Source organism: Electrona antarctica (assembly GCF_951216825.1).
Source record: "Electrona antarctica genome assembly, chromosome: 11".
Lineage (NCBI taxonomy): Eukaryota > Metazoa > Chordata > Actinopteri > Myctophiformes > Myctophidae > Electrona > Electrona antarctica.
In genome coordinates, this window is record NC_136792.1 from 7,668,299 (window position 1) to 7,684,541 (window position 16,243).

General features: G+C 40.0%; 2 protein-coding genes across 3 annotated transcripts; both read right to left on the reverse strand.

The window, feature by feature from the left end:
* Positions 1-5,661: 5,661 nt before the first annotated feature.
* LOC306931962 (retinol dehydrogenase 11-like) lies at positions 5,662-9,291 on the reverse strand (the record flags this gene model as incomplete). The annotated part of the gene is made up of 4 exons (XM_079513667.1): positions 9,191-9,291; positions 8,990-9,113; positions 6,666-6,992; positions 5,662-5,942 (listed from the first exon to the last, which is right to left on the reverse strand). Exons 2-4 carry the CDS (start codon positions 9,084-9,086, stop codon positions 5,662-5,664), a joined length of 705 nt encoding a protein of 234 aa, XP_079369793.1. The 5' UTR covers positions 9,087-9,113; positions 9,191-9,291.
* A 2,701-nt stretch (positions 9,292-11,992) lies between these two features.
* On the reverse strand, positions 11,993-15,967 carry LOC306931807 (dehydrogenase/reductase SDR family member 13-like). Of its 2 annotated transcripts, XM_079513415.1 has the most exons (6): positions 15,816-15,965; positions 15,531-15,680; positions 14,981-15,099; positions 14,743-14,866; positions 13,170-13,496; positions 11,993-12,702 (listed from the first exon to the last, which is right to left on the reverse strand). In XM_079513415.1, exons 1-6 carry the CDS (start codon positions 15,832-15,834, stop codon positions 12,443-12,445), a joined length of 999 nt encoding a protein of 332 aa, XP_079369541.1. In that variant the 5' UTR covers positions 15,835-15,965; the 3' UTR covers positions 11,993-12,442. The 2 variants fall into 2 exon arrangements, with proteins under 2 accessions (XP_079369541.1, XP_079369540.1); XM_079513414.1 differs by having other exon boundaries at positions 14,743-15,099; positions 15,816-15,967.
* Positions 15,968-16,243: the final 276 nt, after the last annotated feature.

Consider the following 16,243-nt stretch of genomic DNA (forward strand, 5'->3'; position numbering starts at 1 on the left):
GGGTGTGGAGGAAATGGGTGTGGGCTCTAACTCAACTCGGGACCCGAAACACTGGAGGAGGAGAGGAGAAGAGAAGTAGGGTCGGTGATAAATAAAGGAAGATGTGCACTGCCACTTCGCAAAGTGAACAGGCTAACAGAGCCCTACTAAACTGGGAAAACTAGTCAGGCAAGCTATCCTATATACAATCTGGCGATCTGCCACAGAGTAGAATGCGGACCATATACACACCAGATTGCACCCTGTCTCGTTCTCCAACCAAGTAATGTATTCTCATTTATCTGAGATAATGGAGAAACAAGTTAATATTGAGAGTGACCGAAGGGACATGATTCATGAATTGCAATCCAAAGAGGGAACAAAATATAAGACATACCGAGACATCAACCCATATTTATCTGAGTCTATTCTATACCAGCACCAGCAGTACACCTTACATTGAGGATTATTTGAGGATAACCTAAACCTATACACGGTTTCGGTTGGCCTCTCATAGACTGCATGTGGAAATGGGGAGGTGGAGTCGCATACCACCTGAACAGCGTATTTGTCAATGTGAGAGTGTGAGACTGGTATACAAAACAAACAGCACATACTGGTGTGCCCCCTCACGCAAGACATCAGAGTGAAATACGGACATGAGTTTACTGATAGTGATTTGAGCTCACTCTTTGTGGGCACTGCACTGCAACAGAGTAACTTTGTGTATGCTACATGCCTGCTTGTCACTTTTGAAGCAACAGAAAGCTCCTGTTGTATGAGTTAAGGGATCTTGTGTTGTCCATTGTATATTTTAATGTAAAAGTTTGTATCCCAATGTTTTATACAATTGTGTCAAATTAACTGTCAGTGTGCATTGACACTGAAAAACTTGTTTTGCCCAGACTTACTATGGGTATCACATGCCATTAGTCAGACGGCCCATTGTTACAAAGTACCACTGGTCCGTGCATTATAACTAAGCCTAACCCTAATATTTGGGGGATTGAAGAATGGCCAGCCGCCTTAATGTTTTGTGCAGCTGCATTCAATTATACAGACCATGTCCATTCAAAGATACGAAAATGAAATAAACACCAGCAACAGATAACAGATAAATGAAATAAATATAACTAATAAGTAAAGTCATTAGTGTGACATCCAATGGAAAGGGGGTCAAATCCACCGTCTTCCTTATACTGTATTTGGAGTCTGTAATGGTACACTTGTATAACATTGTATGCATGCGTTTTTGACTATTAACAGTTAAAGGACCACTTCACCACTTTTCAACTCCTCTTCCTATAATTGGTCCTCACTAATGTTCATGATAAAATACAATTTTTTCCTATTCAGTCTGTGTCTCATAGGAAGGCTTTGGGCAGTTCAGAAACCCGTCCACCAGTGACCTCATCGATGGTGAATCCAAGCTAATAGAAACGGCAGGCTTTCTTTTCCTGAAAAGTTGCAATGCAAAAGTTGAAGCCATCGTTCTCATGATAATAAAAACGAAATATATTTTAAAACAAATCTTGTTTAAAAAAAAATCTGCCTAATGATGATGTCACTGGTGGACGGGTGTCCGAACTGCCCAAAGCCCTCCTATGAGACACAGACTGAGTAGGAATAAATGGTGGTGTTTTATCATGAACATTAGTGAGGACCAATTATATGAAGAGATGTTGAAAAGTGGTGAAGTGGTCCTTTAATAAAACACACACAGTATGTGTATGTAAAATGAAATGCCGTTTGGAAATGGTTAGTAAACCAGACACTTCTTGCATGCTGTGCTGGAGATACTATAATCTTTTGTAATTATTCATATCTCTCCCTGTGCTATTAAAATATCCTTTCCCAACATTATCACCTGCATTGTTGATGAGCAGGTCCAGCCTGGGCTCAGTCTTCAAGAAGGTTTCAGCAAAGGAGCGAACAGACTTCAGACTCCCCAGGTCCAACTGCATGAACACCACCTCATTGCTCCCACTTTCCTTTTCTTTCTTTTTTCTTTGCAATATTTAAAGACACACAAATAAGTGCAGGTGAGAAAGGAAACAACAATAAGGCACAACAAACTACAAAGTAGTAGAGTGTGAAATTGAATGTGGGCATGTGCAGAAGTAGTTATATACATTATATGCTAGAAGCAAGTGGAGAGGCTTAGAGTTTAAGTTTAAAGTTACTGAGTGAAGATCTTCATTTTTTACGGTCTATGGTGAAGATGAGGAGTTGGCAATAAGTATGTGTGTATTCCAGACTAAAGAACCTCTGTGTTTAATGGAGAACTGGCTGAGGGGAGCATGGAGATTATTGGATTGTCTAATAAATATGTGCGTGAATTTGGCGAATTGGTCATAAAATATACCGGTACTTTGAAAAGGTGTAGGAAGCATATTTGAAAGATAAGTGAATTTATAGATGAAGTAACAGGTCTGGGCTGTGTAAATGTTATAGAAAATACATTTAGGAGTATATCTTGCGCCACCCCTTACCCCTTATCCCTAAACTTATTTGCCATTTTTTACTATTTTGATAAACCTTTTAAAATAGTTCAAATTTGAGCAAGGCACTGAACCCCCAACTGCTCCCCCTGGAGCTGCTTGGTGGCCAACAGTATAAGACTGTGGTTGTACTGGTCAGCTCCCAGGTTTTAATGTGTGGGTGCGTCTGCGTGTCTGTCTGTGTGTTTCTATGTGCAGGGCGTTGCTGAAAATGAGCACCTGTGCTCAGCTACTTCCCTGGGTAAATAAAGGATAAAAAAAACACACACACACATGCTTGTACAGTACAGTACGAGAAGTACAGTATAGTAGAGTACAGTACTGTTGCACCGCTAAGTTCACACAGGTGTGATTTTAAACAGGAGCAGATGGGTTCATTTCTCTCACCTTTTTTATGTCAGCTTTTATGCAAACTGTTAATAAAATTTTCAATCAATCAATCAAAAGCTCTCCGTTTGCTGCGATAGGCCAGAATGACTCTGGCTCCTCTAGCTTTCCAATTCCTGTGTTACTTCCTGGAAGAAATGCATTGTCCTCATATCATAATCAAACACAGTTAGTAGTAGTATGCAAAGTACCCTGGAATCTGTTGCAAAGCTATTAGGTTAGCACACAATGCCAGAGTTTGGGATTCAAGGCCAATGCTTAAAGGACCACTTCCTATAATTGGTCCTAACTAATGTTCATGATAAAATACCACCATTTTTTTCTACTCAGTCTGTGTCTCATAGGAAGGCTGTGGGCAGTTCAGAAACCTGTCCACCAGTGACATCATCGATGGTGAATCCAAGCTAATAGAAACAGCAGGCTTTCTTTTCCTGAAAAGTTGCAATGCAAAAGTTGAAGCCATCGTTCTCACGATAATACAAATCTAAATATATTTTAAAACAAATCTTGTTCAAAAAGAAATCTGCCTAATGATGATGTCACTGGTGGACGGCTGTCCGAACTGCCTAAAGCCCTCCTATGAGACACAGACTGAGTAGGAAAAAATGGTGGTGTTTTATCATGAACATTAGTGAGGACCTATTATATGAAGAGATCTTGAAAAGTGGTGAAGTGGTCCTTTAAAATATATTCCATAATTAGGTGAAAAAAAGAATATTAATGAATTACAATATAAATGGTTGTAATGTTGCAACGGTGGGTCTTGCAGGGTACAGAATGAATACACTCAATATACTCACCACCAGTAACAATCACAGTTTCCCCATTCCGTTTCGCTTGGCTTGTGCATAAAAGGTCCTTTTATGCACAAGCCAACTCCCACTAGAACCCCACCAAATAATAAGCACAAATGCATCCATCCCTTCAATATTGTCACACCCTGTCGGCATCTATAGACAGGGTGTGATACAATTGGTCTACTTGTTTAAAACATTTATATTGTGCTTTATGTGGGTGAGAGTTGAAATCACACAAACACACCCCTTGTAGATGCAAGCACACTGTTTGTGCACATTGTCTCAGCAGATTTCTTGCTTTCATTACCCCCTGCAGGCCAGGAGTTGTAGTGCAGTACAGGTTGCTTCTACTAGACACAGACACTGAATTAAGTCAGAAAATAGACAACATACAAAACAAAAGTTAAAAAAGAAATACACTACATTCAATTATTTATTCATCGTAGGTCTGGATTCTGCTAATTCTTAGTTTTCCAGTTCATAAATAATTAATGTTGGTAACATGAAGCCCATGTCATGATGCATTATTTATAAAACACACTTACAATGCATTACGGTGTGATTTTAAGTCACTAAATGGGTCAGTGGGTTAAGTACAGGATAAGTTAGACTTTAAAGATGGAGTGCCGTGATTTATTTCCACCCTAAAACATGATCATCAGGTCTTTGCCTAGCATTGTAGAGTTAAGCATGATTGTTTCAGTAGTGACACAATTGGATGTTTATGCTTTTGAGACATTATTAATGTACTTAATTCTGTCCAAAATACCAAAACAAAATGTAAAAAGTGTAGCAGAGAGAGACTGAGACTGAGAATGCAGGCAAAGGAGAGGTTTGTTGGGCTTCCACACGACCTAGCACAGAAGTGATCAGGCAGTAGTAGTATTTTATTAGTAGTTTGAGCAAGTGTAAAGCATCTTATGAGTTAATATTTAGCAAAATAGTTAAGTAACTATGCTTACTATGGCACCGCATTGTAAAGACAATGCTGTCTGTGGTCACTACCGAAACAGTGCAGTCAAACACTGGTTGTTTTGTCTAAAATCAAAGATAGTGAGTTATCAACAAATATTGATCATATTGATCATGATTGGTTAGGTGTATGTGTATTGTCAACTACCAATAATGCTGAAATCAATATAATCAACTTTATACAAGGAATATTGCGTTTAGATTTTGATTACTCTCAATAATTCAACATAAAAAAAATTGTTAAAATTTCAATTTCAATTTATTTAATTGTGGAACCTACCTAAATTCATAAAAAATTGTCTGTACAGGGGGAATTTAAAAAAATTGATTAAAAGAAGTATCTTTATTCAAAGGTAAAAGTCTATGTTTCAGTAGTGACACATTTTGGGAGAGGAAAGATATTCCAATACATTATTAAAATACAATATGATAATTGACTGTGCCTTTACTAAATTTCACACAATTTCCAACCAATTCGGTAGAATGGCCCATATAAGGGGGAAGATTCTTTTCAAAAAAGTGTACAATATTTGTTAAAATGTCGTTTGTATGTGTGCACACCCACCAGTTCATTAAGTATGCCTGGTTTGCCTGGTAGGTGGTGTGATCCACCTGAACTTTCTTTTGATGAATTGAACATGGTGGACCCTCTTGTAAACAAGTGTAATGCTTAATTGGGTCGTCCACTCACAGTTAACAGCCTTTGTATTGTTTGTGCTTGAAATGTACTGTAATTCTGCAAACTGTTAATAAATATTCAATGATCAATCAATCAATCAATCAATCAATCAAAACTGAAGCCGCACCCACAGCTGTAGTTGTATGGTAAGGGGGAGGGGCTGATAGTGTGATGTCACTATATTACTGTTTTTTTCATTGGCACGTTTGACTGTCAAGGTTTCAGCCTCCAGGAAGAAACCCTAAATACAAAGGGAAGACACCATTGCACATAACAACCACACCAAGGGGTCTAATGAAGTACTTTCACCTCTTAAACACATGAAAAATTGGAAAAAGTACAAAAATCACAGCACTCCATCCTTAAATGATGACAGTCCACTCAGTCTCTCACTCACTTCCCACAGCTTCTTGGCTACAGCATCATCCCTGGCTTTAGCAAAGACTTTCCTCACTGTACAGTTGGAGAAGTAGCGTCCGCTGAGGTGTTCGATGCCCTCCTGGAGAGCACAGTGCAGAGTGGTCTGGGCCCCTTGAACAGGGTTCTTGAAGAACAGTACGGAGATGGGTTTCCAAAACAGCTTTTGGAGCTTGCTGGCATCACGGGCTATCTCCGTGCTGACAACACCTAAGGGTCAAAGAAATACAGTCCATATTAATGGGCATTTCATTTCACTTCACTTCACCTAAAGTTGGACAATGTAGCTTTCTAAATAAAGCAAGAAATTGTTCTCTCATCCGTGTGTGTGTGTGTGTGTGTGTGTGTGTGTGTGTACAGGGCTAATCTTGCTGCAACATTAGCCCTGTAATGCCAGCCCTCAGTTAGATAAGCTACTTTCCATTCACATTCCTAAGATTTGGAATGTTTCTCTTATTTTGCTGCATTTTGTTGTTTTTCTCTTGCCTGACTGAGTTTAGAGATGCTTTTTGATTTAAATAACTTAATGTTTTTTTCAGGTTTACATTTCGGTAAGCAGCTTTTGTCTGTAGTCTTGTAGTCATAAACCATGTACAGTACAGGTATGTACAATACATCCTGATTGGCTATCACTAGTATTGAGGAGGTTTTTGTACAAAAACGAACTTTTTCGAATGGGGAAAAAACAGAAAAAATAAATATATATATACACACACACACACACACACGCACGCACACACACGCACACACGCTGGATCAGTGCACGCTGCCAAAGAATACACTCCATGACATTTTTCCAATCCATTATTTTAAGCTAAATATTACACTGTTGAAGATATCTCCACAAACAATGAAGCACATTTAAACAACAGAGTTAACCAATGTGCCAACTTGTCATTTTTAAATAAAAACATATAACCAGTCAGAGCTGACCTGGGTGGAGGCTGTAGCAAGTGACCGTTGTGTCCTGCAATTTTCTGGCCAGCTCATGGGTGAAGAGAACATTACACAGCTTGCTGTTGCTGTAGGTCTTAAGTATTTGTATAAATGAGTCACCCATGCCCAGCCTTTTGTGTCTTTTCAGTAGGTCAAAGTCAATCTTTCCCAAGTTGTGAGCTGTAGACGCCACGTTGACCACTCGACTGGGACCACACTCCTTCAGTCTCTCCAGTAGCAGGTTGGTGAGCAAGAAATGACCAATGTGGTTGACACCCAACATCATCCCCAGGCCATCCTCTGTTTCAGTCGGCATGACAATCCCTGTGAAAGTAGACAGAAGAGAAAAGAGCAGGGTGTCTCTAACATGTGTGTAATCAAAAAAGTCAACCAAAGAACAAGATTCCTTTACAGGATCTCCTCACTGGTCGACAAAAACACCTTGAAGACCTTAACAGGAGCCCTTGTACAAGGCTTCTTTGACTATGCATGCACCTCCTGGTACCACAGCACCTCAAAGGCCCTTAAAACTAGGCTCCAGACCTCCCAAAACAAACTGGTCAGGCTCCTACTTGGCCTCACCCCCCGAACCCACCTCACCCCTGCCCAGACTGGCATGGCTTAGGGTCGGCGACAGAGTACAGCATCTTGCAATGGGTCTGGTCCACAAGATTCGATACTCCACCAAGATACCCATGTACCTGTGTAGATACTTCCTTAATGTTAACGAAGTCCACACCCACAACACCAGAGGGAGTGCAACGAATCATGTTCAACCCAGATTCGGCACAAACAAGGGACTAAATTATTTTCGCTCCTATGCCACCAAAATGTGGAACGCCCTACCAACAGTCATTAAGACATGCGAATCCCTTGACTCCTTCAAAACCGCTCTCAAAGGGCACCTACGGATGGCTGCAATTCGAAACTGGCCCCCGTAAAATCTGAATCCCCCCCCCCCTTTTCCCCTCACTGTACATGTTTCTTTTCCCTTTTTACCTCCATTATGATGAATTCCTGTACTGTTCTTTGTCTATATAGAAGTGTCTATTTGTACGTCTCTAAATGTTTTGATGAATTGAACATGGTGGACCCTGTTGTAAACAAGTGTAATGCTTAATTGGGTCGTCCACTCACAGTTAACAGCCTTTGTATTGAGTTTGTGCTTGAAATGTACTGTAATTCTGCAAACTGTTAATAAAATGTTCAATCAATCAATCAATCATCATTGCCAAACATTTTGTGCCGTTATATACATTTGTAAATCCATGAACAACTATGTTATTTTATATTCTGTGAATATATGACATCAGACCCACCGTCGCTGTACAGCAGAGGTACGAGAAATACAGACTTTAGGAACTTGCACGAACCAAGAAAACCAAGTGAATTGCAATACACTCAAAAATAGTGTGCAAAATATTGTCAATGAGAGATTTGTTCTCCCTCCCTCTTTGTGCTGGGTCTGGACAGAGAACTTCGACATGGTCCTTGCCAGGCAACGGGGGAAGAAACCCTCTGGTGTGCCGGATCCAGCCTTGGCAACACACTCCACAGCTATGTGACTACAGGCTAGTTTCAACACACTCCACAGCTATGTGACTACAGGCTAGTTTCATTGCCCGTAATAGATTTCCCCTGGTATGTGTGTTTTGGTCATAGATCTTCCACTGTCTGCTACGCAGAGAAAAACTCTTTTCTCCTTTTTTTGCATAAATCAGTGCTACTGAACACACGTCTGTGTGTTGGTTAAAACAATATTGAACCAAAGAAAGTATTAAAAAAAACCTCTTAACTCCATTGGACCCTCAAACTGTCTGCTGAAGCAGCCAACTCCACCACCTCTCCCCTCTCGTGCAAAATTGACAATATATAATGTCACAGTACCAACTTTGATAAGACAGTATTGCTTTGTTCTAATAATATAAGGTTATCTTCCTTTCCTGAAAAAAGAAATCATATTTTTTATTTCCTGAAAAATGAACATTTTGGAGTTAGGTGGTTTCTTGATGCTGTGGGAACCAACACACAAGCATCGGTCACAAGATCGTCCTGCATTAATATACAGTACATAGTGGGCGTACTCAAGAAAGATGCAGGAGCATAAAATACAGGCAAACTGTCCAGATGTATGCAGAACCGGGATGACTGGAAGTGATGATAATGGGTTAGGGCTTGTCTCAGAACGACCTTGGAGGGGTGGTGGGCGATGGGCATCACAAACATAGCATGCCCATATAATGGACATGGTGTGTCAATAAAATGGCCATATGTGGAGATGACTTTAAACTAGAAAAATGATTGTTACCTATCATTGTTACCTGCATTGTTAATGAGCAGGTCCAGCCTGGGCTCAGTCTTCAAGAAGGTTTCAGCAAAGGAGCGAACAGACTTCAGACTCCCCAGATCCAACTGCATGAACAACACCTCATTGCTCCCACTCTCCTGCAGGAGACCATGATTCATTACATAAGTGGCAAGAAAGACCCTTTTAGCTTCAGGGTTATTTGTTTTTCTTTTACCTTTTTGATGTCAGCGAGAGCAGCTTCAGCTCTCTGTTTACTTCGACAGGCCAGAATGACCCTGGCTCCTCTCTTTGCCAGTTCTATGGCTGTAGTCTTCCCAATTCCTGTGTTACTTCCTGAAAGTAATGTAGTGTATTGTCCTCTGTATTAACAAACATTGTGTTTGTGTAGTTATCACTGTATAGAATCCCATTATTGAGACGATGCACTGTGCATTATAGCATCCATCAAATATTATGCAAAACCAGTTTAATAAACTACGCAGAAGGGAGTTCCAACCGGGCCTCTAGCCTATGGCAGGTCATTCTGGTGCATCTCAGAGGCAGAACAGGTTACAGGAGAAAAGGAGGCACTGGAGCAACTCCGACAGTTGAAGCCCTTATTTTATTATCAGGGTGCAAGAAAAAAAGACAAACATTTCAATGTTTCAGTCAGGTCATAGCCCGAGGGGGCAACACAGTAAGGCTTAAGTACACACATGGTACAGGCCAGGGACAGGCCATTCAGTTAACCAATGTCACACAGGCTAGCCAGCAGCAATCATTAGTTCATACATATTTTTCACGTAGAACATTCAAGTGAGGAATTATCCAGATGAAAATTAAAGTGTGCATTTAGACTGTGAATATACAGACTATAAATACACAGATGTAGGAAAGATAACAATACAAAAATAGTACAACATTTTAAATTTAAAAGACAACTGTCAAGTTCAAATTCATATTTTTGGTTTAAGTACATATGAAATATATATTTTATGAATAAACTAAAACCAAATATGACCAAACCTAGTTTGGGAATAGACTGCTTTGGGGGCCAAAAAACTAGGTAAATGGCCAAGGACATACAGCACAATAAACAATAATAGGGCCCCAGTGGAGGTGTAGTGTCACCACCAGACCAGACCACCCTTTAGGCTACTTCTGCTCTACATTGCTGCTGTCCTGCTCCCGGGCCCTATTATTGTTTATTGTGCTGTATGTCCTTGGCCATTTACCTAGTTGTTTGGCCCCCAAAGCAGTCGTTTCCAAAACTAGGTTTGGTCTTCTGCCTCATATTTGGTTTTAATTTATTCATAAAATGTATATTTCATAATGTACTTAAACCAAAAATATGAAATTTGAACTTGATAGCTGTCTTTTAAATTTAAAATGTTGTACAGCTCAAGACCCGGACTTCTACACTCTTGCTTTTTTTTGTTATTCATGTCCTCACTGTATTCATGCATTACTGCTCTTGTTTTTTAATGTTTATGCCTTGCTTTTCTTTTTTTCTCCATTGCTCTGTAAAGTATACTTTGAGCTGCATTTCATGTCATGAAAGGTGCTATACAAATAAAGTTTTATTATTATTACAATTTTTGTATTATTATCTTTCCTACATCTGTGCATTTATAATCTGCATAGTCTAAATGCACACTTTAATTTTCATCTGGATAATTCCTCACTTGAAAGAATGTTCCACGTAAAAAATGAACTGTATGAACTAATGATTAATGGCTGTGTGACACTAATGGCTGTGTGAGATTGGTGAACTGAAGGGCCTGTCCCTGTATACCATGTGTGTACTTAAGCCTTACCCTCGGGCTATGCTGACGAAGATGTAACTGAAACATCGAAACGTTATCGCTTTTTTACTTGCACCCTGATAATAAAATAAGGGCTTAAACTGTCTGAGTTGCTCCTTTTCTCCAGTTTAATAAACTAGTTTTAATCCACATATTAAAGTTATTACCTGATACACAAATACTTAACTACATTATAAAGCTGCAGTTATCTTCAGTATAGGATAATTAACAGAATTAATACTAGAAATACACTCACCAGTAACAATCACTGTTTTCCCATTCAGGTTTGCTTTGCTTGTGCATGAAGCTCCTTTAACGCAAAGATTATAAATAATCACATAGACCCCCACTAGAACCACTCCAATAAGTACAAATGCATCCATCCTGGGATAACTGTATGGGTGAGAGGCTGAGCTGAAATATCTCACACATAGAGCACACAACGCAAGCCTTTGACGGAAGCGCATCCGCGTTGCCAACTCTTGTGAGAGAAATAAGCCAACCCACCCCCAAAAACAAGCCCAAAACAAGCCAACTCTTGGCGAGAGAAATAAGACAAATCTTCCCTCGAAAAAGCCAAAACAAGTCCAATAATATCGCCATATAATACTAATAAATGTTATGCATTTATCGTTATAAATACTATGTATGTCTATAATTATGAATGTTTGTCATTTGTTATAAACACCAGAACGATTCTGTCATGTGATCAGAATCAGATTCACACTCCCCCAAACCTATGGGTATTTTATACATCAAAGAAATGTTGGCTTGTTTGATATTCAAAACAAGCCACCCATTTTTTACCATTACAACCCTTATCAGCGCATTACATTTTTGAAGATATCTCGCTTTCACCGCCCTCTGCAGGCCAGGGAGTATAGTGCAAACAGCGCCTGCTAGGTTCAAGTACTTGGTACAATTCTGGGGGTACTTAAATGGATATTTCACTTTCAAATTTTGGGTCATTTTACTCAGGCTTAAAAAAATATATATATATAAATAAAAAAAAGCTATTGAAAAAAAACAGCTCCCTCATGTAACAATATAAGAACCAAGGAGCTTGAAGTTTATTAGTTTGTAGAGGAAGGGGGCGTGGCAGCTAACATGAATATCAAAATAATGAACCAAGCAATTTTAAAACTGTTCAAAAGCCTGAGTAGACGATGAAATTACCCCAATATCCCTTTAAGAATTCAGAAAAGAAATTACAAAGGAAAACAAACACTAGATTCAAGTTTTTTGATTTATGTTTAATAGGTGTGGAGTAACATAAACACAAATCTAGTCCAGTTAAGTTAAAGGTTTCTAATATTATTTCATGTTGTGCTTTTCTGAGCATACACAACAAAGGCAATATTTATCACAGTAACTCCTGGGACGTTCAACAGGCCATGTTAAAAATTATGTTATACTTATGCCATATACAGTATTTAAATTACAGACCTCAGGGGTCTGTATTTGGCCATTCCTTTTCACCCCTCTACAAATCCTGTCACAGAAAAAGAGCAATTGTACTTGCTCACACAACGCGTTGCAACGGGACATGTAGAGCTTGTTAATTGCCATTTTCGCCAAATGTTTTCCTATCCCCAGAATAGGAAAACGCTGGTTAAACTGAAAAAGGCTTATAATAATTCAACACCACCTGTTAAAAACCTCAAGCAACGAGGTATAAGGCTTTATGATAGTCCACTTAGTCTCTCACTCACTTCCCACAGCTTCTTGGCTACAGCATCATCCCTGGCTTTAGCATAGACTTTCCTCACTGTACAGTTGGAGAAGTAGCGTCCGCTGAGGTGTTCGATGCCCTCCTGGAGAGCACAGTGCAGGGTGGTCTGGGCCCCTTGAAAAGGGTTCTTGAAGAAGAAGGCAGTAATGGGCTTCATAATGGTTTTCAGAAATGAGCTGGTGTGCCGGCCAAGCTCAGATTTGATGTTTCCTGACAAAATAAAAGAAGAGCCATTAGGATCAGTGTGCACAAGGCATTATGATAAATCCCTTATTTCAACACAGCTTTTACACTGAGCACAGGCGTAAAGGGAATATTCTAATACATGCCGGATACAGAAAGATCTGCTACATCAATAAAAATAGAGTTTAAGAATATTCTACTCTCGTAAGAGTTAAACTCAAGTAGAAGTAATATTACTTTAGTATCATTTACACCCTACAAAACAATCACTCTTCAATTCACTAATGCTTTCCAAAGTGGTTGAGCATATTTTCTGTAAAAGAAAGCTTTCAAAGATTATCTTACGAGAAAAGAGCTTCAAACAAACCAAATATCTCCCCGATTGTGCCCTATTATTATAAGGCACATTATTATAGCCTACATGCTGTAGTTGTAGGATATACACCCGATTGTGCCATATAAAGATAGCATATAAAGAAGAGTTGTGAGCTGACCTGGGTGGAGGCAGTAGCAGGTGACCTGGGTGCCCTGTAGCCTCTTTGCCAGTTCATGAGTGAAAAGGACATTACATAGCTTGCTGTCACTGTAGATCTTCATGCTAGCTACAAACGAGTCCCCCAACCCTAGAGCCTTGTGGGTGTTCAGGGAATCAAAGTCAATCGTTCCTGTATTATGTGCGACAGACGCCACGTTGACCACCCGACTGGGACCACACTCCTTCAGCCTCTCCAGTAGCAGGTTGGTGAGCAGGAAGGGGCCGATGTGGTTGACACCAAACATCATCCCCAAGCCATCCGCCGTTCTACCCTGCACATAAATGCCTGTATGATAGAAAGGAAGGTGATGTTTCAACCCCATCTCCAATACTCCAAGCATGTGAACATCAAATCTTTTACACAGGGAGAAAAATAAATAAATCTTTACAAGCCTTGAAATTTCAACTGATTCATTTCCCATTTGTTTATCGCGTATTTGCCAAGTACATTTGCACATACCTGGAATTTGTTCTCTGCATTTAACCCATCCTAACTATTATAATGAGATTTAAACAAGCAACTCCAGCTCCAAGGTTAAGGGTAATGATTGGCGTATGTACCCAACATGCAGGCCCTTCATAGATCATCACTGTAAACATAGGTTTTTTTTTAACTATTATGGAATACCTATAAATTAAACTGCGGTCACGTGAAGAAAACAGTTCTTATTGCAGAGAGAACGACAAAGACACCACTTTCAGTTGGACTGTTTGCAGGTGATCCATTCAGGTCTGGATTGTCTTGACTCTTTATGTCGAAATTCACTATGCAACCAGACAAACAGGTATGTACCAGCTCAACTAGTCCTGGGTGGACTACATGTGCAGACTTACTACATGTTTAGACTAAACATTCTGATTGGGTTTACACACCCCAGGGACTATTACAAAACATTGCACGCCCCTGGGACAGGAAAGGGAGCGACAACACGGCGACAAGGTGCACTGGCCAGCACCAAGTTCACTCTCTTAAGGAGAATTCCATGCTAGGCTTTCTTAGTAGTTGTTACGTCCCCACCAAAGAGGTCCATGTGTTTTTGTGCAAAAACTCCTTATTGGCTATTTCCCCTACCATAAGCCCTCAATGAATTGCATTGAATGGGGCGTTGTGCTAATTCGCTTATTTCCATCGAAATAAGTAGTAAAGTGTGCCACTTGGGATATTATTTACATTATGAAGAGAGGATATATACAAAAGAATAATAATTTTGAGCGATGGAAATAAGCAAATTATAGCTCCCCACCCCATAGCTCCATTCAATTCAATGCAATTCATTTAGGGCTTATGGTAGGGGAAATAGCCAATAAAGAGCTTTTGCACAAAATAACACCTGGACCTCTTTGGTGGGGACGTAACAACTACAAATAAAGGTAAGAAAGCCTTCCAGCATGGAATTCTCCTTTAAGCCTAAACCACACCAGTTGCAACTAGTCACACAACTCGTTGCAACAAAACAAATGTAATCCATGCAAAGCTTTGGCAGTTTAGCAGTATCAATGTCAACTGTGCAGTGGTATTGTTTGCCGCTAACCTGCATTGTTGATGAGCAGGTCCAGTCTGGGCTCAGTCTTCAAGAAGGTTTCAGCAAAGGAGCGAACAGACTTCAGACTCCCCAGATCCAACTGCATGAACACCACCTCATTGCTTTTACCCAGCTGAAGGGCAAACAGATTGCCGTTAACATTGTTGCTGTCAGAAGAAAACATTAGTAGGCTACTTTGTGTGGTGAAATGTACAATTATCGACACATAATTCAATAAACTTCTCACCCTCTTGACTTCAGCCAGAGCAGCTTCAGCTCTATGTTGGCTGCGACAGGCCAGAATGACCCTGGCCCCTCTTTTAGCCAGGTCTATGGCTGTCTCTATCCCAATACCCGTGTTGCTGCCTGTAGTTGAACAGATAATGGAGGTAAATGTGACTGTATTGCAATGTTCAATGTGATTCAAAGTCTGATGCAAGACATTCTGCAATTCAATGAAATTCCTCCACACTTTTTAAAACACTAAATGGAACGGTCACAAAGAATATATGTACTAAGCATTAACTTTACATGGATATCAACTTGGTTCTAAAACCTTCTGGGAACAAGACAAAAGAGTACCGACCAGGGAATATGGTAACAGCTTCATCCCACCTTTGATTGATCGATCATTTTTATTCAACAGTTTGTAGAATGGGTACAGTTCCAAGGAAAGTACAGGTCAATACAAAATCTGCTAAGAGGATAAAACCAGAAAAAGCACTAATACTCGTTTACATAAAGGGACCTCCATTTTCAATGTTCACCTTGGGGGGACAAAAACACAAGTAACTCACCTGTCACAATCACTGTTTTACCATGCAGCTTGGTTTTGCTGTTGCATCGTTTCCCCTTCACCACAACATTATGAAAGATATATCCAACTCCTACGATTACACCGATGACCAACAGAAAGACAGACATGGCCGTGCCCGTGGACTCCGTTCCTGGTGTGACAAGTGTTCAGAGGAACAGTTCATGACAGCATTCAGTCACACCCAAATACTGGGTGTTAACGCAATGTGTGCGCCGCAATTCACACCATAAGATTTTTTCATAGACAGACTGAAAGCAACACTCACCTGCCAGTGTCAGCTCCATATAAGTGCCACAATGTTGGCTGATTTGCTGTAGCCCAAACTGAATCACATGGGTTAGAGCAGGTGTTTTCCATTAGCTGTCAACTGCAACATACCTGTGCTGACATCACTAACTGGGTGTGGTCAGAAGTGTGACACAGAGAAGTGGAGCAAGTTTTCTGCCCTGTGAATCCGTGCATTTACCCTTTAACCCAGTTCAATCTGTCATCCCAACTTTGGGAATGTATGCCAGAGAACATAAACAACACACATGGGACAGCTTGTAGTGAGGCTATTTCCCCTTATTTGTGAAGCTACAACTCCCAGTAGATTTGTTTTGAGTGCTTTTTCAGCAAGCTATGACAAAGGCTTACTCAAATTCAAATCTCAAATCAAGATTCTTAATTTTTATGCATGAGTTTATGGCCAAA